This window comes from Euleptes europaea, chromosome 7 (assembly GCF_029931775.1).
Source record: "Euleptes europaea isolate rEulEur1 chromosome 7, rEulEur1.hap1, whole genome shotgun sequence".
Classification (NCBI taxonomy): domain Eukaryota; kingdom Metazoa; phylum Chordata; class Lepidosauria; order Squamata; family Sphaerodactylidae; genus Euleptes; species Euleptes europaea.
The window spans coordinates 77603836-77628996 of record NC_079318.1 but is presented as its reverse complement, the minus strand read 5'-3'; the positions used below and the strand labels follow the sequence as shown (position 1 = coordinate 77628996).

General features: G+C 43.8%; 1 protein-coding gene across 1 annotated transcript in view; it reads left to right on the top strand.

The window, feature by feature from the left end:
- The first annotated feature begins 5853 nt into the window (after nt 1-5853).
- Nucleotides 5854-25161, top strand: part of RAB10 (RAB10, member RAS oncogene family) — a 40381-nt gene continuing 21073 nt past the window's right edge. Inside the window, exon 1 of the mRNA XM_056852480.1 lies at nt 5854-6157. Within this exon, the coding sequence (XP_056708458.1) occupies nt 6031-6157 (127 nt within the window). The 5' untranslated portion in view covers nt 5854-6030. The remainder of the gene's footprint in view (nt 6158-25161) is intronic.

The window sequence follows — 25161 nt, the reverse complement described above, 5'->3', positions numbered from 1 at the left end:
CCTCTCCACCACTCATGTGGAAGAGTCGTCTGACTCAATACAAGGAGTGCAGAGAGTATACTCAGCCTTGACAGAATCTGAGCTTAGGGACTAGTTTCTAAGAGATCATTTCTCAGAGGTGAGCCACTCCAGTGCTGCTTCCCCCAATGTGAAAAACTGCAGAAGTAGTTGGAGCTTTAGCAACCGCATCACTGCAGTTTCCCTCCCTGTTTTTATTCAGCAATCTCTGAAAAAATCTCTTTCATGTATGGTGAATTCTCTTTGATGGCAGAGTGAGTCAAGGATGCTGATCTCCGTCATAGTGGTCAAAGGAAAAGTGTGGTCAAAGGATGTGTCTGACGATCCAGCCGTTCTCCTCAGGCCTTGAGCAATGAACGCGCTCCTGTGCAGTCACATCCTTTAAAGCCCATTGATTTCAATCGACTTGAGACAGGTGCCACTCTGCTTAGGATGGCACTGTTGGTGTTCTTGCTGCAGCTGTTTCCTTCTTCTGTAGGCATGTGGCATTGTCATGGGAAACAGCACCTATGCCCCCTGGAAAGAGGAGGCAGACCAGACCCCTGAAGCACTTGGATGCTTACCTTCCTCAGGAGCCTCTCTTTGGCCTGCTGTCAAAGGCAACATGTCCCAGGTTCTGTTTGGCCATTACAAAGGCACTTGTAGTGTGTGTGTGTGCACAGGTGTCATGTCAATAGTGTAAGGAACTTGCACTTCTAAGTTTACAGTGCATACCACTAATCACAAATGGCCCCACCTACCATATCGGGCCTTTGTTTTGCTGCTGGGATCAGGGCTGGCCCCGTCCAACAGTCACATCAGGCAGAGATTGATGGATTTCCTAATTCTAAATGGGACCCAAGGGCTGTGTGCTATTCTCATATCTCTGTCTTGCAACCAAGCCTTGCTCATTCTCAAAGCTGTCTCTTAAGAGGAGGCAAGCAAGTCAGTAGGCATGGACATCAGCACCTCCTTCTAAGAGAAGAAACTACACATCCCATGCTTTTTCCTTTTAAAAACGTTAACAATGCAGCAGAACATTTTCTGGCAGACTGCCTACTATGCCCTTGTGTGGGGGCCCTTCTTTCCTACTCTCTAGATTTCCTGGTTGCAGGACATAATGGGAGGCGAATATCTTTCTTTCCAGAAAAGAAAGCACTTGTACAGCACCTAGTTCTGGGAGGTGCTCTAAAAAAAACCTAACAATAATAATGAAGTGCAATTTGAATACCAGTGCTGGGGACAAGCAAAAACCCTGGGGAGTAGTCTAGGCTGAGAAAGACTGTGGAGGACTGGGAGCTGGGAGTTCATGGCCAGTGTTGCCCAAATCACCCAAGTTTTGAAGTGGGGACAGACAGTGGCTATGGCACTGATGGATGGTAAAGGCTTTTGACCTCAGACCCTTAGCATGCAGTTCTGTTGCAGCTGCTGCCTTGAGAACCCTGGTTGTGAGTGCTGGGAGTAAAAGCTTTAAATATACAACAGACCAAAAAAACCTTGATTTCCACAATAATGGAACTGACCAATTATAGCCAGAAACAGTAACGCTCAATCCAATCTTATCTGCGAAGATATCATCTCTCAGGCTGCCCCTGGCACCGAGACAGCAGGACCCTTTTCTAGCATGTGCAATTAATTTCCTTGCTGCTTTGTTTCCAGCTTAGCATTCTTTCCATTCACAGATGGCTGATGTCACTTTTTAAAGAAAATGAGGCCGCCTCATGTGAAGGGAGGGCTTACTTTCAAGGGGCTTTGGGGGGGAATACATAAATAAAAAAGAGGTAGGGGGATTAGAACTGTTTTTCGATGCATAGTAGAGTTGCAGGAAAGTGTGGTTTGCAAGGCTGGCAAAGGATGGGATGCTTATGGCCAGAGTTCTTCCACAATGTTTGCTTGGAAGCAATGAAGACACACCCTCTTAGCAATGGAAGTGGCCAAGTGGTTCCTGGTGGAAGACAGTGAACAGCTGGTTCTTCAATGAGCCAAGTCCCTGTTTGATATCAGAAGTGGGAACATGGCTTGTTGCTTCTTCACTCCTGCTGCCTCCCTCTGTATGCAGATTGTGACTCAAGGCTTCCGGGTCTGGACCAAGCTCCAATTTGCTGTGACATCTGAATGCAGGCACCTGGACAAACTGGGGTTTGTTTCCTCTCCACCAACTGTGAAGGCAGAGTGGAATCTGATTCAAGGCTCTGCAATCCCACAGTCCTTTAACTGTGTGCCAACTGTAAGGGAGCATGGTGACAGGCTTTGCTTGTGCTTGCCATAGACAAACCGGTGACATCTTAACATTTGTCCTAAAGCAAAACAAAAGATCCTGCAGTAATCTTAGTATTACTTAACAGAGTATTGGAACTGACCAATACTACATTTTACCCCTAGCAAGTACCCAGCTTGCTGGGGGTAAAGTGTAGACGACTGGAGAAGGCAGTGGCAAACCACCCTGTTAACACAGTCTGCCTAGCAAACGTCAGGATGTGATATCACCCCATGGGTCAGTGATGACCCAGTGGTTGCACAGGGGTTGCACATAATATTGTCGAAGGCTTTCACGGTCAGAGTTCATTGGTTCTTGTAGGTTATCCGGGCTGTGTAACCGTGGTCTTGGAATTTTCTTTCCTGACGTTTCGCCAGCAACTGTGGCAGGCATCTTCAGAGTAGTAACACTGAAGGACAGTGTCTCTCAGTGTCAAGGGTGTAGGAAGAGTAATATATAGTAATATATAGTAATATATAGTCAGAAAGGGGGTTGGGTTTGAGCTGAGTATTGTCCTGCAAAAGTATTGTCCTGTAAGTATCAAGATAATGTGCTAATGAGGGTATGGTATGTTAATATGGAACCATTGTATCCTGAAGTGATCTGTTAATGTGTGTAATCCAAAGCTAATCTGTATGGCTATTGTTGAATGCTGTCTTTGTCTGGAGGTTTTTCAGGGCAGGAAGCCAAGCCTTATTCATTCTTAAACTCTCCTCTTTTCTGTTAAAGTTGTGCTGATGTTTATGAATTTCAATGGCTTCTCTGTGCAATCTGACAAAATAGTTGGTAGAATTGTCCAGTCTTTCAGTGTCTTGGAATAAGACCCTGTGTCCTGTTTGTGTCAGTCCATGTTCAGCCACTGCTGATTTCTCAGCAGTGGCTGAACATGGACTGACACAAACAGGACAGGCCCTGAAAAACCTCCAGACAAAGACAGCATTCAACAATAGCCATACAGATTAGCTTTGGATTACACACATTAACAGATCACTTCAGGATACAATGGTTCCATATTAACATACCATACCCTCATTAGCACATTATCTTGATACTTACAGGACAATACTTTTGCAGGACAATACTCAGCTCAAACCCTTTCTGACTATATATTACTCTTCCTACACCCTTGACACTGAGAGACACTGTCCTTCAGTGTTACTACTCTGAAGATGCCTGCCACAGTTGCTGGCGAAACGTCAGGAAAGAAAATTCCAAGACCACGGTTACACAGCCCGGATAACCTACAAGAACTATTATTTTCCATGCTTTAAAAAATTAACCTGTGGGGGAGGACATAGGGCAAGGTGCGGACTCCCATACTACATATATTTGGGACCCTGTCTCCTGCAGACAGAGCAGAATGGCATTTAACATTTTTTAAAATTTTAGTTCACTTATACCCTGTCTTTCTCCCCAATGGGGACCCAAAGTGGCTTACATTGTTCTTTCCTGCATTTCATCCTCACAACCGTCCTGTGAGGTAGGTTAGGTCGAGTGTGTGCGACTGCCCCCAAGGTCACCTGGCAAGCTTCGGTGGCACAGCAGGGATTCAACCTGGGTCTCCCAGGTCTCAGTCCAACACTCTAGCTGCTAAGCCTTGGCCTTTTATGCAGGGACATTTCCCGCGGTCACCCCCGCCAACTGCTTCGGGGCTTCCTTTTGATTATGCATGACGTTTCTGTTTTAGCCAGAATATGGAAAATGAAGGCAATACGCGCAGGGAGATTTGAGGCGACCTCTGACGGGCAAAAAAGGCATGCATAAACAAAAGAAAGCCCCGAAGCAGTTGGCGGGGGTGACCGCTGGGAAACGCCCCTGCATAAAAGGCCCTTATCTCCATAGGAAGCTGCCTTTTGCAAACTCAAGCTACTGGTCCCTCTAGTCTAGTACTGTCTGCTCTGACTAATGCTAGCCATCCTGGGTCTCAGTCAAAGAGCTATTCCTGCAGCTGCTGCCTGTGATATTTTTTAAGTGGACAGGGATGAAAACTAAGAGCAGGTGCTCTGGCACAGCTCATCTCCTTGCCACCACAACCCAAACCTCCCATTCTGATAGTAACTTTCCTTACGTCCCGAGAATGCATTCCTAAAAATGTAAAAAATACGAGCTTGCATTCTATGAAGATATGTCTGAGGCCAGTGAGCATTCAAGTTAACGTAATGCTTTTTAAAGACAAGTTCTCCCTTTCTGAGTAGTGATTTGTTGAAAGAATGTAGTTTTGCTCTTTCAGCCCCCATGAACAGGAGTGTAGATGTGCCCATATAAGTCTGGAGAGCTGAAAAAATATTGCCGCTTTCTGAACAGCAAATTTCTAGGCAGTGATGTGATCAAGCATCCAGAATCTCTCTTAACAGCAATACTGTGCTTGGCAGTTTTCTTTTCAAGGGTATGGGGGGCGGGAGGGGAGAAGAGCCAGAACTGAATCACACCAATCCTTGGCCAGAAATCATGCTTAAATCAAGGTAGCCTCTTGTTGAGGGATGCGGGGGAGGATTTCAGAAAAGACTTATTGTGTGATATTGTGTGTCTGACGGAACTTGCTGTAAGGCCTGAAGATCAACTACAATTGGAAGCAATGTTGTGGAGTGGCTAATTTTAGTCTGTGAGTGGAGAGACTGAAGTCTACGGACCGCATTAAGGACCAGAGGGCTGAATAAATCTGTACAAATAAAACCAGAGTGAGCGTATCTGGTTTTCACGGTGCATAGTCTTTTAATTCGGGGTGATCTTATCAGGAGAGACAGAGCTTTCTCCTCGCAGCCAGTTTTAAGCAGGCGAAACCCACCCTTCTGAGATCACAAAGTGCGCAGTTCACACATGCAAGCGAGATACACAGCGCGGGGTGGAGATCAGGTCGCGCACACGCTGGTTCGAGTCCTTCTGCGCATGCGTACTCCAATGCCTCGCTTCCTCTCGAGCTACGTCATCGTCCCTTCGCATAGAGCCACTCACCGTCAAGGCCAGTCGACCAATCCAGGATGGGGAGGGGCGGGGGTTCAGCGCATCATCTCTGCCCTTCCCACTACAGGCCTCGTTAAGGGCGCGTGCGTGAGGAGAGGGAAAAAAAGGGTGAGGGCAAGACCAACCTTCCCACCCTCCCCTTCGCGTTTCCTCGTTCTGACTCCCGATTGGGCACGTCGCACGCCTCCTTCGTACGTACGTAACCGCAAGCTCGTTCACCTCGGTGCTCGAGCGCCGCAAGTTTGACTACGAGGGCAGCGTCCCTGCGTGCGCGCCTCCCGGCCGGTCACGTGACCCAGCATCCTGCGTCCGCTTCCTCTCGCGAGTGGGAAAAAGAAAGGGAGCGGCCGGCGCGCGCGCGCTCCCCCTCCCTCCTGCTCACCCGGCCTTGGGCGTACGTAAGCCCCGCCCTCCCGCCGTTCAGTCAGTCAGTCAGGCCTGGTCGCGCGGCCTGCCTGCGAGAGGGCGGAGAACGGGGCGCCTCGCCTGAGGGACGGAGCAGAGGAGGGGCATGAAGCCGAGTTTCGCCGTTGCTGCCTACCTCGACCCGTGAGGAGGCCCGGCGCGCCGCTCCTGCTTCCCTCACCACCGCCCTCCTCTCTTCTCCGCCACCCACCCACCGACCGCCCAACTCGGCCGCCGCCTGGGTCGCCATTTTGTACCTCCCGTCCCCCCTCCTTTTGCCGGCCCGGCCTGCGTGGAGTGCCTCGTGCTGAGGGGGGGGCCTCGCAGAAACGGGAGGCGGCGGCGGCGGCGGGGAGGCCTTTTGAGGCGGAGCCTGGCGAGGGAGGGGCGCACGGCGCGGGGGGGCCCCCATGGCGAAGAAAACCTACGACCTGCTCTTCAAGCTGCTGCTGATCGGCGACTCGGGCGTCGGCAAGACCTGCGTGCTCTTCCGGTTCTCCGACGATGCCTTCAACACCACCTTCATCTCCACTATCGGTAAGGAAGCGCCCAAGACCTCACCCACCCACCCACCAAGCGGCCATTGACAAGGCAGTAGGAGTGAACCCTTGGATTCTGATAGGGCTTTCCCCCTCTTCTCCAGCCTGTTTCCACCTTCTTCCCCCTTCCTCCCTTGAGCGTTCCCCCTGCTGGATACTTTTCTCTACTACCGCAGACATACCCAGCTTAGGGCGCTATCAAGCAGAACCTGGGAGAAGGGTAACTTTTATGCCCCTCAAGGCATGGTCTTATTACTATAATATTTATTTTTGTGGGGTAATCGCCAATCACTGCCTTGGGATACTCTGCTCTGTTTCCCGTCGTTTATTCATTTTTCATTTCTCATGTCTCTCCTTCACTCCCCCCACCCCCATAATAGCTTTTTTTTTTCTTCCTTGGGGAAGAAACTTAACTACTGTAAAACACTTAACCTTGTTTTGTATTGTGTGGATGTGTTGGAATGCATCCTCTGTCCTTGCTGAGAATAGCCACATCTGTCGTTGCTGCTCCACAGCAGGGACTTCTAGAAAACCCCTGCTGTTGGCCTACTTTATGATGTTAATATAAGGCGTGGTTGTGGTTCCGTTGTCCTTGCCTGCTCTTGCTTGTCTTCAGTGGACAAGCGCCTGCTACAACTGTTCCTTCTCTTCACGCTGTCTCCTGGATTGTGTCTAAATACCATTATGGCCTCCCAATACAAGTCAGATGTGACTTGATGGCACTTTCCACCACCAGTGTCTCAGTCACTCATTGGAGTGACATCGCTGTTGTTCAGGGCTTCTTATTCTCACCATGGAGTCTCTTTCTCTATCATGTCACGCCCTTGTCATCATCTATGTCTGTTTGGCCTAATTGTGGGGGGATTTAATGCATGCTTTCAGCTGGTTTAGGAGGACACGTTTTGCTTTTCTTTTAGGTTTTACAGATTGACCTAACTGGAAATAGGAGGTGCGGAGGACTTAATCAGAAACTGAGAAAACATTATCTTGGAGAAAGTTGATGTCTGGATTGTGCTTTGTTTAAGACTGCCATATTTGACATTAGGCAAATGTAACTTCAGCCTTTTTATGTCATCTTAAAGTTATTTGCAGGGCTGTGTATCCTCTGTCTACATATTTGCATTCTCTTTCTCTGTTTTGGAAGAAAGGTGAGCTCTGCCTTGTCTAAATTATGCAAATTCCTACATTGCTGAGTTTGAAAATATCTGAAGAAAACCTTAACAGCCAAAACCTTTTGAATGAAGTTTGAGGTTATCATTGTGCTGAACTCAATGAGTAGCACAGTTTTTATACTGGAATGTTGTTGTTCAGGCATCTCTGGCTTTAGGCACCAAGTGACAAGTGTGTTTCCTTAAGGCATTTCTAGTCATTTGCTTTGCCATGCCTCTTAACATATATGTTTAAAAGGTATTTCTCTCCCATAAGCAGGACACTTTTGGAGCAATTAAACAATATAGATGTAATATCTCTCTGCTGACCTGTAGGGAGAAGGTGGCAGCAAAGGAATCAACTATGGAAATTTGGTATACTCTGTAAGTCTTTCTACCAGATAATCCTTATCTGTTAAAATAGGAACTGTTAAATAAGATGCTTCTCATGCTCTACTCATACAAGAAAAAATTCCCCGAAGATCTCAAATTACGAGCAGAGAGTTGGTTTTATTATTTCGTGGCCAATGCAGCAGTTCCTATTAGTCAGTGATACTGATGTATTGGGACCTCTCAGCTGTATCAGCTGGTTGGACTGTTTCATGATAATGACTGATGTGCTTTAGTCATAGAACCATAGAGTTGGAAGGGACCACCAGGGCCATCAAGTCCAGCCCCCTGCACAATGCAGGAAATTCACAACTACCTCCCCCCTCCACACCCCTAGTGACCAGAAGATGGCCAAGATGCCCTCCCTCTCATCATCTGCCTAAGGTCACAGAATCAGCATTGCTGACAGATGGCCATCTAACCTCTTCTTAAAAACCTCCAGGGAAGGAGAGCTGACCACCTCCTGAGGAAGCCTGACCACCTCCTGAGGAAGCCTGTTCCGCTTTAACTGTTAGAAAATTCTTCCTAATGTCTAGACAGAAACTCTTTTGATTTAATTTCAAACCGTTGGTTCTGGTCCGACCTTGAGCAACAGAAAACAACTCGGCACCATCCTCTATATGACAGCCCTTCAAGTACTTGAACATGGTTATCATATACCCTCTCAGTTTTCTCCTCTTCAGGCTAAACATACCCACATACTGTGGGTATATACATAGTCCACATACTGTAATACACCACCATTTGTACTAGATTAAGCTTCGATCTATAGTGCCTTTTATTGCCAGTACTTGCTGAGTAGTGTGGTTAAACACTTTTCAGATGGTCTCTTGACCTATATTGCAAGAGGAAAGGATGAGAGTTGTTATTCCCTATGACCTTGCCCAGGTCATTCTAAATGTAAGACTCAAAGGAGGTAGCACTATTGGAAAGTATAAAGTCTTAATGGACCTCAGGTAATTGAAATCCAGATTAACATAATCCTAATATCACAGGATTATGTTTAACTTGTTTCAGGTTATAATAGCTTGTATTCATTGTATTTTGTGTGAATTTTCTGTAAACAACTTGCTGTGGTGGTAGAATGTTTTGTCAAGGTTCTGTGGAGTAGCTTGCCTTAAAGCCATACAATGCAGAGGTAAACTTATATTTTCTAAGGACTGCATACTCAGTACAAAGGAACAGCCAGTTGTATTTTTCAGATGTATTCATACATATGCAGTATTCATGCCTAGAAAACGTAATGGGATAGCTGGGTTAATCCGTTGTATTGAAAATAAGTCCTGTGGCACCTTAAAACAGCAGGATTTTCATAGCATAACATTTAATAGGCCCATTTTCTGAGATGCACAAAAGTTGGCATCTCTCTTACATTGTGGAATTTAGTACTAAATTTACAGTTGCTCTACAGATAGCTGGTTTTTCTGAATTGTTTTGCTTTCACAGTCCTTCCTAGTTGCAATCTAATGCTTGCATAGAGGAGTGCTCAGACATATAAGTAGCCACTTGTCTGGTCACCTGTGGCAAAGAAGAATCCTCTTTGCACTATGAGGTTGAAAAGCCTTGTAAAAGTTGTCTTCTAGATCCTTACAATGACACTGTATTGTAAGTGTATGTGTGGGTGTGCAGGCTAGCATCTTTAGACTTATTTGCAGTTGGGAGTGGCTATTTATAGACCATCAGTCTTCAGCAAACCTCTATGGCATGTTATTGAAATACTGGAGGCCTCTTGTGTGACCACTATTGCAGTCACCAGCAAACCACACTGTTTCTGTAGCAACTGTAGAATAACCTCCCCGAAAGATAGGCAGCTGAAACTTCAAATATTAGTAATTAAAATTGTAGTGTAGTTTAATAATATTCTTTGTCTACAGGTAGGTGAGTCCAGGGCACTTTTTTCCTTTGTACTGCTGCCTTCGAGTTTTCTTCCTTTGTACTGCTTCCTTCGAGTTTTAAACAAGTCCTGACAGATCTGCTCATTTCCAAGTGCAGCAAAATTTCACAAGTGCTTGCCTCATTTAACGAAGCTTCAGTAGTCTGAATACCTAGACTTTTTGGTACTGATCTGGTACAAGGATCAGATACATTTACTTCAGGAGATAATGGATTTTCGAAATTAAGGGTCTTTTGATGGCTAGTGATGTATATTACGCTTGGTTATTTTTAGTTGTAGCTTAGCTTCTGCTTGAAAAATAAGTTACTGGCTGGAGGCAGATGAATTCAGTACCCTGGCTAGGGGTGCTATAAATATACTCTAGTGCTAAAATCCCCAAGTCATCATAAGTGCCCTGAATAGAGCAAGGGTTCTTTCTTCAAAGGCAAGCTGTGACATTTAAATTAGTCCAAGAAAGCATAGTAAATTAGAGTACAAACTTCTCTTGCCTTTGGGTGTTACCTGAGCTTTTCATTTGAATGTATTAGACTCTTGTGGACTTGTGAGACTCTTCTCCTTTCCTGTTTCTTTCCCTGCCCCCCATTCTACCCTGTCTGTCATGTGATCAGTTTCAGCAACAACTGCCCTGTTCAGAAGTACTGGTGGTGCTTGTATGAAGAGTTGCTCAAGTTCATGAGCCATGAAGTATTCACATGCTTTTGGAGCACTTTGATATTAATTTCACATGGGCCAAAGAACTACTCACTTCGCTGACAGCAGTTAAAACACTAGATCTATTGCCCAACTTTCTTGTCATTCAGAAATCACTTTAGATAGTCTGCTGTGAACTTGGGTTGACTGAACTACTTGGGACTTCCTGCCCTTTATTAACACTACCAGATGTACCACCTGTTCTTCTACTAATGCACATAAGATGGAGTTGAGTGGTTTCATATATAGGTAACTTTGGAAAAATTACCATGGGTATAGATACTTTTGTATAACCTGTGTAGTTAAGGAAAACTGGGCTGAGAGATAACCCAGTGAAATAGAATAGTGGGGCAGCCATGAAAGATCAGTATCCTTGATTTCCTGAATGCATGGCTGAAAGAAACTATTCTGGAAGCTATGTTCTTCAGAGCAGGCTGAATACCCATGAGGCTTGTAACACTCTATTGCAAACGTTGTGAAACTTGTTGTACAAGAAGCTTCAGAAATAATAGTTGTAGCCATAATTTGATTTCTGGCATTGAGCTATGTGGTGTGGAATTGATGCCTCCAAAATGTCCAGATATCCTACTTCTTTCTTGGTAGCCACAGTCCTTACATCAATCACTTATTTTTCCCATCCTTCTTCTGCTTCTTTTATTTGATAAAGTTGAGCCAGGCAAAGGATATGTTCACAAACCCTTGTTCCTTTGGCAACTATGGGGGTTCTGCTGTGTTCTGTTTTCCCACCTTGCAAGTGTTAGCTATAGCAACTCAGTGCAGGGAGGGAATGAATGGAGTACAGCAGGACTGGGTTAGGAACAACATCCCACTGTTATGTTCTGCTCTCCTACACACTCCCCACCACTCTTCTGCTGACTGTGAATCAGAACAAGACTACATTTTTGCTGTTGTAGTTATAGAGCAGGGGTGGGGAACCTTTTTTCCCACCAAGGGCCATTTGGATATTTATAACATTATCCGCGGGCCATACAAAATTATCAACTTAAAAATTAGCCGACCAAGCCCCAAGAAGGCAGCTGCCCCAGATGACCCCCTGGCATGGCCAAGCAGGCAGGTATCCAACCGGTGGTGCACTCACCCACCTGGTGGCACAGGATAGTCTGTTGCACCAGCCGGGCATAGCCATCCAGCCAGATGCCGGAGTTGCTCCTACTCCGCATGGTCAGGACCGGATTCTACAGCCGGCTCCTGCTACCTCCACCTGCAGGGATGAAATGAAGACACACTGGCTAAGAACTCACTCCCCCCACAAGCACACGCATTCTGCCCTGCCCCCTTTAACCCCTCCATTGTCGCCACTTCTGCCCCCAGCCCTCTTGTAGTACAGAGGGAATACGTTTCTCCATGGCCCGGGTGGGAAAGGGTTAACACAGTTTCTTGGGCTGTCCTTGCAGCTCCATAGCTAATGACTTTTCTGCAAGGGGGAAAATGGTTCCTTTTCTCAGCAAAACAAACACATCTCTCTTGAATAGGGGCTATTCCTGTCCGCGGGAGGGGGCGGATTGCCGGTCTTAGATCCTTCTGAGCTAGAGATCTGCCAGGACTCGTGAAGGGCCAGACCAAATGATTTTGCGGGCTTTAAACGGCCCCCAGGTCTGATGTTCCCCACCCCTGTTATAGAGAGAAATGACCCTGGTCTCAATGTTTCTGCTTGAACAATCAAACATCTTTCAGATAGCTAGGTGCTTGTTCAAGCCCAACCATCAATCTTTTCCTGTGCCTAACAAATTTTGACATTTTCCTCCAGCTTCCTAAAACAACTCTTCAGTCACTTTACAGAATTATTTTTTCCGTGTTAGATTTCACATGTCTGCCTTAAAGGTGATGGAGAATTTAAGAAAGAATAACATTCTACGAAAGTCAGTACCTCTTGCAGGATTGTTTGTTTTGCAATGATTCCATGTCTTAGACAGATTCAGTGCCAATTACGTATTTTACCACTTCAGTTGTTTGCAAATAACCAAATCCTTATATACAGCAAGCAGTTGAATGTGCTTTGTTGTGAGCAGAAAGCTTTAAACTGACCATTCACATGGCTCATTTTTTCCTTGTGTAGTATAAGCTTTAAGAAAAAGTGAAGAAAACTATAGGACTGGACATTTTCTGCTTGAAGTGGGAGGATAAGGAAGCAGAGGGTAGAGTTGTTTTGACAAGATAACAGAGCATCCTCTCTGAACACAATAAAACTCGCATTTCACTGTTTGCACTGCTAATCTGACTGTCCCCTTTTAAACACTAGTGCGTTAAGATAATTGTATGTTGTTAAATTAGTCCCAGGACACAGGATTCCTGATTTTCTGCTGTGGAATACTAAATGGAAAACAAATACTTTCCCTCATCTTTCATGATTTATTGCATCACAGGTAATCAACTAAATGATGCCTTCTTGACTTGATGTCATGCCAAAGGCTATTGCAGTGGGCAGAAATCAACATAAGAATTATCTTGCTGGATCCAACCAAGGGTTAAACAAGATGTCCTTGAGGAACCTGCATGTGTGGGATAATCAGAAATTCACTACCTCTGGAGATTGCTATTATGATGTGCTTTTATTCAATGAATTGCTCTAATAGTCTTTAAAAACCAGCTAAGTTAGGGGCCATCATGACTTATTGTAGGAATGGATTTACCAAGTTAAGTACATGTAAAGTGAAGAAATACTTTCACTTTTAAAAGGCTTTCCAAAAATCAAATGTGTATGAATCATAGTTTTTATTTGCGAAGAGGATATTTTCTTAACTTGTTCTTCTCTGCATGAGAAACGTTAGTGTTGATATCTTTTTGTGAGGACCACCCACAATATCACACAATGTGAGGGCAAGTTTTTGAGTTCCTGAGAACTCTTCACCAGGCTGGATATTAAGAACAAAAATAGGAGGTGGAGGGGATGTTTCAAATCATGTAGGCAGAGTGCAACTCTTCAGTTTCTAGTTTTCTGAAAAAGGCCAACAGGACCTATTTTGTTATCACATCGTGCCATGTTCAAATCAGATTTTAAGATACCCCAGAGGCTCCTGGGATGAAGAGGGGCATTTTCCCCTATGAAGCTTCAAAAAGAAGCAGTTTATAAAGCTATACACAGCACCCTCTTAAGGTGACTTGCTAAACATGTTCCAGGCTCTTGAGTCTGTCTTCATAGGAACCAATTTTACTTGATCTCAACAGCTTCTTCTCCATTCTGTAACTTATTTATTCATTTGCCCTGCCTTCCTCTTGTCACAGTCAGGACCTGAGGGGGGTAATAATACAATATAATTATTAAAATAATAAAAACAGGTAAGCCAAAGCCCACATCTACATTCAACCTGTCTTAAAGAACTCAGTTTTGAAACCTCACTGGAAGGCACCTGCCTTGCCACTTCCTGGAGGCTGATCTATAGCAGTGGAGCCATAATAGAAAAGGCCCAGACAGACTGTATTCTGAAAAATGAAAAGATTCCTCGGAGCCCTTTTTCATGGAGCACAATTGCTGCATGGATTTATACAGGGAGAGACAGTTATTCCTTGTTATGAAGGCCTTTAGGTAAGCACCAGCACCTTACATTACACAAATAGGCAGCTAGTGAAGAGACTTTAAAAAGGTAAAGGTCCCCTGTGCAAGCACTGGGTCATTCCCGACCCATGGGGTGACATCACATCCTGACGTTTGCTAGGCAGACTTGTTTACAGGGTGGTTTGAAAGTGCCTTCCCCAGTCATCTTCCCTTTACCCCCAGCAAGCTGGGTACTCATTTTACCCACCTCGGAAGGATGGAAGGCTGAGTCAACCTTGAGCCGGCTACCTGAAACCAACTTCCGTTGGGATTGAACTCAGATCATGAGCAGAGCTTGAACTGCAGTGCTGCAGTTTACCACTCTGCGCCACAGGGCTCTTGAAGAGACTTTAGTGCCAGTATAATGTGGTTCTAAAAGGTGGGTGGCTGCTGATAACAAACAGGTTGCCATATTTTGTACCACCTTATGCTTCCAAATCACCTTCATTGTCAGCCCCATGTAGATTGTATTACAGTAATCTAGCCTCAAGGTTACCATAACATGGATCAGTATGGCCAGATTAGATGTCTGCAGAAATGGGGATAACTTCCAAATTAAATGCAAGAACAAAAAAAGTATTTTTTGCTACCAGGTGGCCTGGGTATAGAAGTACTCTAACATTTTAACTGATTCAATGAAATTGCAGGCATTTTGTAAAGCAGTAGCATTTCAGTCTCATTTGGATTCAGTTTATTCTTCCTCAGCCTTATGACTACCACATTTAGGCATTGGCTCAGCACAGAGATGACTCTTCCTGGTTATTTAGCCTAGGTGATCTATTATTGGGTGATATCAGCATATTGATAACACCCCATTCCCTAACAAGGATCGTATGGATCTAATTATGCATTTCCCATCTGGAATTATGCATTTGCCACTGTTGTCCTTAAAGCACAGCCTATTAAAAAGGGCCTAACACATTTGAAAACGTCTCAATCAAGTCTGCTCCTCCTTTTAGGAGTATTGTATGGTCCATGGTGTTAATAGAAGCCAAAAATTCTGATAGAAGCCGCAATTATATGCTCTCCTTATCTGGAAGATAATCTACCACTACTACTGAAGGCATCTGCCCTGATGCCAGGCCTAAAGCTTGTCTGAAAAAGGGCAAGGGCAGATGCGTCATTCAAGTGAAGCTGGAGAAGTTCTGCTATTGCCTGTTCAATAACTTTTCCCAGAAGAAGCAGATTTGACACAGGTGTATAACTGGCTAATACTGTTTATCTGCTAATTGGCTAATACCTGTTCACAGTTTTCTGGATCAGAGGACTCATTACCTGGTCATAAGATCTTACAAGCTATGGAGGGCATGGGTCTGGGCTGCAGATGGTAGCTTTCACACACCCCAAGATCTAGTTGACACAACACAGGGAAATTAAATTGGACCGACAAAAGTGACGTGGTGCTCAAGACACCCCAAGCAATCTGTTCACAGACTAAAAGGTATCCTCCCTACATCCCTGAGGATGGGCAGGAGATTAAAAGGGTAGTGACCTACCATTCTTCCTATTATCATACCAGGCCAAAGTTGTTTGAAATTGGAAAACCAGAGCTGTTAATGATATTCTAAGTATTGGTATGCCATGTTTATATTATGCAGTTATTTTACTTGTTGCTTTACTCATCCCTTCCTAATATTAAATAGACCTTATCAGCTTACATGCAGGTAAGATTATTTTTTCCACTGTGCAGCTCATACTGAATTTTATCTGCCATTGTATTCCCATTCATTCAATTTGAAGTGAATATTTTGGAGCTTTTCAAACCCTGCTTGGATGTCATCTTCCTGAATTATTTATGTCATCAGTGAACCTGGCTATCTTGATAAATTTCCTGACTCCAAATTATTCTTGAATGTTAAATAAACATCTCTCCCCAAACTGACCCCTGTTTGACTCCACTGTTTATTTCTGTTGTGAAAACTGTTCCTAGTTTTTCAGCTAGTCATCCATAAGAGGACCTACCCAAATTTATCCCATGACTATTGTATTTGCTTAAGAGCCTTTCGTGAGGCTCTTTGCCAAAAGCTTCTTGGAAATCCAAAGATATGTTTAACTCTAGGATGGGTGGAAGATTTTAGTGCTTCCTATTAACAAGCAACAGTATAAGCTGCTAAAAACTTAACACTTGTGTGTAGCAAAAACTTTTGTCTAATCCACTGTTGGAAAAATATAAGGTTTTTCTCAGATTTTAGTCCGTAGGCTTCTCTTCTCTGATTGTAGAAATTAATCTAAACATTCCCGTTCTGTTAAATTAAAAAGGTGAATTATGGGTGTATGCAGTTTCCTAGAAATCATGGTGAAGTATGATCAGTCCAGCATATTATATGTTCTAAGGATAAAGCTTTAGATGCTGTTCTTTATGGTGGTGATTTGTGAGGGCCCCATGAATGAAAGCCTTCTGTAATGTTCAAACTGGAACTAGAATGTTAAGCTTCTTTAGGTCCAGGTACTGTGTAGCACTTCGTGAATTTTATGGAATATCCTGAGCATCTCTGAGCAAGAATAGAAGGGAAGATGTATTCATGAACTCTCAAGTAAATTGTTTAAATGGGCTTGCTTTGTCTAATATAATTTATCAAACCCCCTTGCAGCTATCTATACCGAAGATTTCAGTGTACCACATCTCAGATATTGCATTGATGAGTTTGAGTTTCATGCATTTCTCATCATGTTAAATCCATGTTAAAGCCCATTTATAGAAGACTTGTTTATCTCACTATGCTTTCAGGAAAGTAGTTGGTTATCTTGAATTCCAGACAGAGGTGTTTAGGCCCAGAAAATAGTATGCACTTTGTGTTTTGAGGACTTTCAGTTTTTCTGATGGGAAATTTGGAGGGAATTTGCTATGGAAATGTGTTCTCTTTTGGAATGAGTAAATTACTTTTTAAGGCAATGTCCTACATAAAGTTTTCATTTTGAGTAAAATAATCTGCGGCTTTAGCTTCTGATAATCCCTATGCTTATGGTAGAGTTCAAACTTATCCTTTAAAATGTTGTTTTTTAAAATGAATAATTCTGACAACTATTAATATGCTGTAAACAGTTCAGTGTTTTCAGTGTTCTCAGTGTTCCTTGATATCTAGATGTGCTCCTAATCCTATTGTGACTATATGGGTTAGTTTTCTAATTTCAACTTTTATTTTTCCTTACCTCTCAGATGGCAAAATTATGATACACATTCTAAAGTTGCATAGGGTGCAGCAGTTCCCAGCAATCTCAAGTATTGCAGTTGTGCTTAAAGAAACTAAGGCATTTATACTTTTAAATTATATAAATATGCTAATTAGAACAATTGTATATGCTAACTAAGTTATAAATTATGCATTTTACATTGCTAAACTAGTAAAATGTTTTATTTGATAGGAGAGCAAGTATTGCATATTTGAATTCCCCCATGAATTTTCACACACAGACACACACGCACACTGCCATAAAAGAGAGATCCATGGGTTCATAATCTCCAGAAATGTGGACTCTTTAATTCAAAAAAATTCCACAGTTCTACCTGATCTCATGTCTATTGTTTTGCCAACTTTATGAAGGGGTCAGGTGGGCTCTTCTATTCCTTTTGTTGACCAGACTGGAATTTAAGTTGATCTCTCAAGATTCATACTGTCTCAGAAGATTCATAAGCCCTAGGGTGTGATAGGAGCTGCAATAGGATGGGGAATCAGTAAAAAAAAGAAAAGAAAGAACTGCCTCCCTTTCACATGTTGAAATGCTTCTCTACAGGCTAAAGATGGCTTTGGATCCAGCTGTTAGTATTTAAGTGGCAAAGGGTCAAAAACCAAGACATAGTAATTATGCAAAAATACGAAAATTCAAAACCTGGAATACAAAAACATTCTTATCTTATTGACAAGTGGTGTTGCTTAGTGTTGTAACAAAAGAGTACAAAGACTAGAGCCAAATATGTTCCATTTGTGCAGATAAAATTATAGGTTTTTGTTACAAATTGTTCACTTCTAGTTCTTTCTGCTAAGGTGGCCTTGATTCCATAGTATCTCCTGCTTTAACTGGATGGGTTCAGTCACCCCCACTTCCCTCATGGGAATTGATAAGCTATGACTTGTGAACATTGCTGTCAGACCTTGTGTGAAAGTTGTGGCAACAGAATCATGGCTTAAAATGGTCTGGCAACTCGAGTAGTACAGCCGCTTGTCTCTTTCAGGGGTGGATTTCTGGAGTAGCATTGCTGTTTCAGCATTTACAGTCTTTCTTACCACAAGGAATTAGTTTTTAACCTATACATCCACAAATTGCTTGGGAATAGGATGTGAGAAATGGTCTGATTCTGCAAGGCAGAGTGCCATCTAATCTGCACCCTGCCTTTGGTAGTACCTAGTCAGATGCTCTCATAGCTCAACAACGCGGAGATGTCTGTCTTGTTTTCCTTCATTTAGTTACCAGGGGTAAACTGCCTCAAATTATGACGGTTACACTTAAAGCCATCCTGGCTGGTATGTCTAAATGGTTTATAAAGCCATCTACTTCAGCAGTGCTCCCTATTTAAGTGTGCCTTTCATGTAACAAACTTTAATAAGTAGGGTTGCCAACCTCCAGGTGCTAGCTGGAGATCTCCTGCTTTTACAGTTGATCTTCAGCCGATAGAGATTGGTTCGGCTGGAGAAAATGGCTGCTTTGGCAATTGCACTCTATGGCATTGAAGTCCCCCCCCCCAAACCCCATCTTCCTCAGGCTTCGCCCCAAAAACCTCCCGCCGGTGGTGAAGAGGGACCTGGCAACCCTGTGAATAAGAAGGGCCTGGAGGGGATTTTGTAATAGTCCCCCCCCCAGCTCTGAAACTGCCTTCTTATCATGCTTGCTAAAGATCTTAATCAGGGGTGTCAAGCATATGGTCTGTGGGCTGCGTTCAGCTTACCAAGGGCACTCATGCAACCCATGAGAACTTCCCTCAAGAAAATGGGTGATTTTTTTTAAGGTGCATGTTGAGTAACCTTATATTTTAGCTGTGAAGGGTGGCTTAGGAGAGTCAGCTTCTGTCTGTTGTCAGCCTGCCTGTCTGGGACTTTCCTCTGAAGGAGTCAAGGCTGTTGCTTGTTAAGGAGTTCAAAGTCTGCATTGTGGTTGCTCAGGGACAATTCTGTTTCGGAGAAAAGTGAGTTTGCCATTTTTGCTTTCTCTTTTGGCTGTGGCCCTATAAAAACTTTGTTTGTGAGGAAGCCTCGTTGAATTGGGTGAGATTTTCTTCTGAGTAAGGTACCACAGGTTATATTGTCAGTATCTTTCATTATCTAGTGCCTTCTATCTGGAGGCAGGCGCCGCCCAGGGAGAAAGGAGATCGATCCCAGGAGCTGATCCCCACTGCACTGAGCAAAAGATGGAAGATGAAACTGCCATGCTTGCTCACATAGCAGAAAGTTGTTGCCTGACAGCCCTATTGTGAATGAACTCTAGCTCTGCTCGTTTAGGGCTGGCACAGCACAGAGCTGCTTCCTTGGTTTTCATCTCTCTGGGTGGCAGTGGGGAGGTGAGTGAATAGAGCACCAGCTGCATGCTGCATTGGCCCCAGTGAGTGACAGCACTGCATGCTGCCACTATCATGCTCTTCTGCTCCCACCTTTTCACTTCTCACCCCCTCAATCTTTTGTTCTCCACATCCAATCTCTTCTTCTTTCCTCCCTTACTGTCTTATGGGGAGGGGGGCAGTATGATGTTAACCCAGGACTGAGTCAGGTAGAATGACTAGATAATGCTTGCCAGTATCCGGGCAGAGCCTGTGGAGGATTATCAGATGGGCGGAGATGGGAGATGTGATTCAGGGTTGAAGCTATGACTGGAGCCCCAAATGTATTTTGGGTAGGGAATTTGGTCTTTCACCCATTTGAACTTGAAATTGGAACTTGACATCCCTGGTCTTACCGAGCATATGTTTAATGGGCACCAGTAGGTGTTACTTTTAGTGATATGTTTAGTGATGTATTTTAAGCTGCATTTTGAAAAATCACTTTGTTTTGGTATGTTCCTTGCCCAGAGTCTTTTTGATTGGAAATGGCTATAAATCTGAGCAGATAAATTGTTGACCTGCAAAAAATTAGTTTTTTTTTTGTGGGGGGAGCATAAGTGAAGGGAACACCCACCGTTCTTCAGGAGTGAAGCAACCATCATTAAAATATTCTTGATACTTTCCCCAGGATCTTTGAAACTGTTGAAGAGATTTCCCCTTCTCAGTTTAAAGTGGTCTTTAGTAGGTGGTTACTTGGAATCAGAAGGAAAAGCACTGGTTCCAGTCCAGCTTAAAAAATAAGGACTGGCGCTAAACTGCCAAGGGGGCAGCCCCACCAGTGCCTAAATAATCTGGGGCAGGGGAAGCAATGACCCTTCCCCCCCCCCCAACTTACTGTCCTATATGAGGCACTAGGTTTGATAAGCAAACTGCTGGATCATTCTTCACTTCAACCTAACAGCTGTGTGACATGCTGAACCCTTGTACCTGGGATCTGCTCCACTGTGATAAAAGGGGCTCTGTGGCAGTAGCTTCATCTGTAGAGACTCTCAAGGAAAGATTCTCCTGCCTCTTTGAACTAGTAACTGAATGCTTTATCCTCTGGAATGTTTTGGGGAAAACTTGGAGTACTGTTGTTGTTGGTATTTTGGTTTTTTTGGGGGGGGGTCTTTAGAGCAGTTGCATGGATGCTGCCAGACAAAGTGACTTAAGTACCATATTTGCCTATGTAAACAAAAAGTCATGTAATAGGATGTATTTGTTTAAATCACATTATGCATCAGCTGAAGTAGGCTGCTGGCTGAGCTTCTTCCTGAACTGAATTTCATTTCTAGATCTGAAGTGTTGAAGGAAGAGCATTACTGCAGTTTCACATTGGACTTCAAGTAGATTGCAAAGTGATTACTGTTGCAGCTATGGATATTTTCTGGTATTTGTAATGAGATTGGATGGCACCTTCTCCTGCCTAAAAGGAGGAGCCCAGATGGCAGGTTTGCTAGTTTTAATGCCAGGGGGAGGGGCTCATATGTAAATAATTATATGAAAAAAGCTACCATAGCATCTTTTAGGTATAATTTGAAATGTTGAAATAAAATTGCAAACTGCCCCCAAATGTTATAAGGGATGATTTCCCATGTCATATTTAGTGATACCTCTTAAACATCTTGGAACTGCTCAAAGTGGCCTCTTTGTTTCTTACCAGAGGCTCTGTGTTGTTTTAAAGCTGACTGATTTGCATTCCCTTCCTTTCCAGTCCAGGATGATCAGAACAGCACTTGCTTACTGTCCATTGTCTTTTTTCAATCTCTGGTATCAGTGCATCCCTTGGGGAGGAAGCATTTAAAACCGCTTGTGGCAGAACCTGCTTTCTCATGCAAGGCACTCTGTGGAAGTTTACAGGAGAGGTGGCAGAAACTTGTTAAAGAATCATGGGTGTATTTTGTATGTAGTGCTGTTAAGAGTGGTACCAGCCTTCCTGTCTGTAAACCGGCAAGTTTGCTTCGCGTATGATCCACATTTAGGTGACAGTGCATCAGTGAAACAAAATTTTCATTGATGGGTGAGCTAACTGTCCCATTTGAATCAAAGATGTCAGCACAGAATGGGAAATCCTTGATTCCTTCAGATCCAATCCTACAACTTTGCCTTAATTTTAATGTGAAATGTACATTTGCCCTGCCCTTCCTTCTCATAGCATTCATTTGCTCAGCCTTGCTCAGGCGTGGGACAGAACAGATATACTATCTGCCCATTCCTGAGCCTGGCAGCGAAAGGGGATGGTGTGGCCGAGGTGCCGCGGCATCACCTCCAAAGAGGTTTCCCGTCCGCTGCAAGGCTTAAAACCCCATTTTTAAAAGTAATAATTTAAAAAATGGGGTGGAAAGCCCCATAGAAAACAGTGATGCTGCGCCAGAAAAACCTGGTGCAGCACCACTGTTTCAGAAGGGGGCATTCCCAGGCTGGAAGGGGTTAGGAGGCAGCCTACCAGCAGCCCTGCCCCCCGGAACACCTCCCAGGATGCCAGTGCAAGCACTTGCACCAGCAGGATACCAACGGGAGGCCGAGCCAGCGTCTATGGGCTGCTCTGCCCCACCAGTCCTGGGGGGCCGCCACAAGTAGCAGTACGCCAAGTCTGCACGGTGCAAGTGACATGGATGCTGGCGTAGGGGGCTGGTTGCCTCCTAAGCCCCTTCGGCCCCCATGCTCAGGAATGAGCTGTAGGTGTGGTGCATACAGCTTAATATGTGGTGGCTTTCATTTCAAATATTTTAGTTTACTTTTTAAAATATTGTAGAAATTAAATATACCTATTGCTACAGCCACCTCAATCAGTAATTTAGAAGTTGTATATATGAAGAGCATAATTATTGGGTCCATCTAACGCAGCATTCTATTCCTAGCAATTTCTAGTCAGCCTGGGATAGTTAGGCCTAATGTCAGTCCTTGTGGGTTATTGCAGGCATAACAGTTCTATCCCTGGCATCTCCAATTAAAAGGGTCAGGTGGGGTAGGGGATGTAGAAACCTCTTCCTAAGAGAAAGGGGGTGAGCTCCAGGATATTTCACTCCCCTTTTCCTCTACCATGATTTGCTGATGCTGACTACATTTGCAGTTCATTGGTGTAAAAGTTACTGCTACCTAGTATTCCATTTTAACAGGGCTTAGAGCTAATTGGCAAACATTAAGAAGAAAATTACAGTTAAGGTTTGTGGCAGAAATTCTTGATACATGGCTAGCAAAAATATTTCCTTTTTTAAAAACTAGGTCAGAACAGCTCTGAAATGTAGTTTGTTCACTGATTTGCGATTGAGTTGATCAGTGTAATGGCACCTAAACATGGGACTGTCGTCTGCCCAAGGGGGAAAAATCAGCTTAAAAATCAGTCAGGAACTGTTCCTCTTTCCCCCAAAAGTAGCAAAGGGAGCCTTAGTCAGCTTTGTTTCATGTTTCTAGGATCTGAGCTGCAAGCTAATACATTAACAATGTAATCTTCTGTGTGGTGGGTGAGCAGCACTGTTAATGCATATATTGGAAGGTGCACAGTGTTGGGCCTAAGGAATATGACTGTCTGGTAGTGCGTCGTCTTTGCATGTAGAAAGTCCCAGGTTCTATATCCACCGTCTCCAGTTAAAAGGATCAGATGGTAAATTATTTGAAAAACCTCCTTCTAAGATCCTGGAGAGCTGCGGCCAGTCAGAGTAGATAAGACTGACATTGATGGACCAGTAGTTTTTTTTTTTTTTTTTTGTATAAGGCAGCATCATACCTATGTGAAATTAACATGAAATTGATGAAGGCTGGAGCTGCACATTTGGGTCTTGGCTGTGAAGAGCAAGGAGAAGGAATGCTGCCATTTGAGTGAACAGCACCTACAAGCTAACATCTCTACTTTTAAATGAGATGGCTGTGATAACCAAACCTGCTTTGATCATCATTTACCCAGCTGCCATCGCAAATAATGCTACTGTGCAGATATGAAACTGCTGACAATACTGCCTGTGAGCCAGTCTTTCACAGAGGCTTCACTACAAAAAATCAGCATGAACAAAGTAAGTTCTCAGCATCCTCCTCCTAAAAACCGCTAGGATTTTCCCCCAGTAAATTCAGTTTTGTGTCTGTTTCCAGACTACCTACAGTCTAGGTCACTGGTTCCCAACCAGGGGTTTGTGGACCCCCAGGGGTCCGCGAGAACTAAATTAAGGTCAGCGAAACAAAGTTATAAAGTTCCCGGAATATAAGCAGACCGAATCAAAAGATACCCAAAAGCTGATTCGCAATCCTTTTGGTATTGCTGTTGAAGAGGTTGCAGAAGAAATCCAGGAAGAGCTCATTGAATTACAAAATGATAGGCACTGTAAGGATGCGTTTGAATCCGTTTCTCTTGAAGAGTTCTGGTATAAAAAAGCAATTTCATATCCTACAGTTCGGGGATTCGCCTTGCGATATCTTATACTCTTCTCCACAACTTGTTTATGCGAACAAGGTTTTTCTGCTTTGCTTATAATTAAGAACAAGACCAGAAATCGATTGGAAACAAGTGATGATATTCGTGTAGATCTGAGCAACAGTATTAGCCCCAGAATTGCCCAGCTTGTAAAAAAGATGCAAGCTCAAAAATCACATTCATTTTCAATTAAAAGTTCTCTATTATAAAAAATATATTCAAGTATTATTCTAAGTTTCATGTTTAACTAACAGTTATGATTAAAGTTTATTTTCAAATTCTCAGAATTTTTATTTTGAACCTTGGGGTCCCTTCACCGAACAAAAAAGTCCTAGTGGTCCCTGGTCAAAAAAAGGTTGGGAACCACTGGTCTAGATAAAGAGGACATCAAGTGACTTCTCATAATACAGAAGCTTTTTTCTTACTCTGCTGTTCACTGTTTCTCTGCTGTTGCTTATCATATCTCTGCCTCTTTAATGCAAGATCGTATTTCAATTCAGAAAGGCACTTCTATTCTGTCAAGATTACAAGTCTGTCAGTTAGTTTGACAGGTGCAGGATAGATCAGTGAGATCTAAGGATGATGTAATCAGCCTGGAAAGTACCTGGGGAGCTAGAGAAAGCTGGTCTGATCCAGCTAGAGCCAGGTGGCTGATGCAATGCAGTAGCAATGCCAGGATAATTGAGTATCTACTGTGATTGGTGGCTGCAACCACCAGGTGTATATAATGAAGTGAAACCGCAGTTCTATGCGGGATGTTATGAGCGTGTGAAAGGAGTATCTGTATATATTTCTGCACTGTAAAATAAACTACACTTTTTCTATGTGGCCGTGGACTTTCTGATGGGTATCCTGGACAAGACTGCTAATCCGCTTGGCTTCCGCGTCAGGGCTCTGGGCCCAGCTCCTCTACGTTACAGGAGTGTTTCTGCTACACTGCGCAGGTTTTATGTGTGGTGGTAGTTAAGCAGAGTCCAGCATTTTTCAGAAGCTACTAGAGAAGTGACGGCTGTGTGTGAGTAATGGCACAACAATCTTTTATCCCGGTGGATAAACTCACCTCAGAGAATTACCACGTTTGGTCTGTGAGGTTGGAGCAGTATCTGAAAAGGGAAGATTTATGGGATGCTGTGGAAAGACTCCCTACTACAGCAGCCGAGATTGCCAAGGACATAAAAGCCCTTGCCAATATCACCTTGACGGTGGGAGATGACCAGCTTATTTTTGTGGTTGGCAAAGAGCATGCAAAGTTGGCATGGGATAGTCTGCGAGCAGTGTATCTCCGGGACTCAGCAGGCACGCTGCTAGCACTAATGAGGCGTCTTTATAGATGCCATAAATCACTGCACACGCCGGCCGCAGCCCACTTGAAGACTCTGGCAGAGTTGTTTAGACAGCTGGAATTGAGGGGAAAGG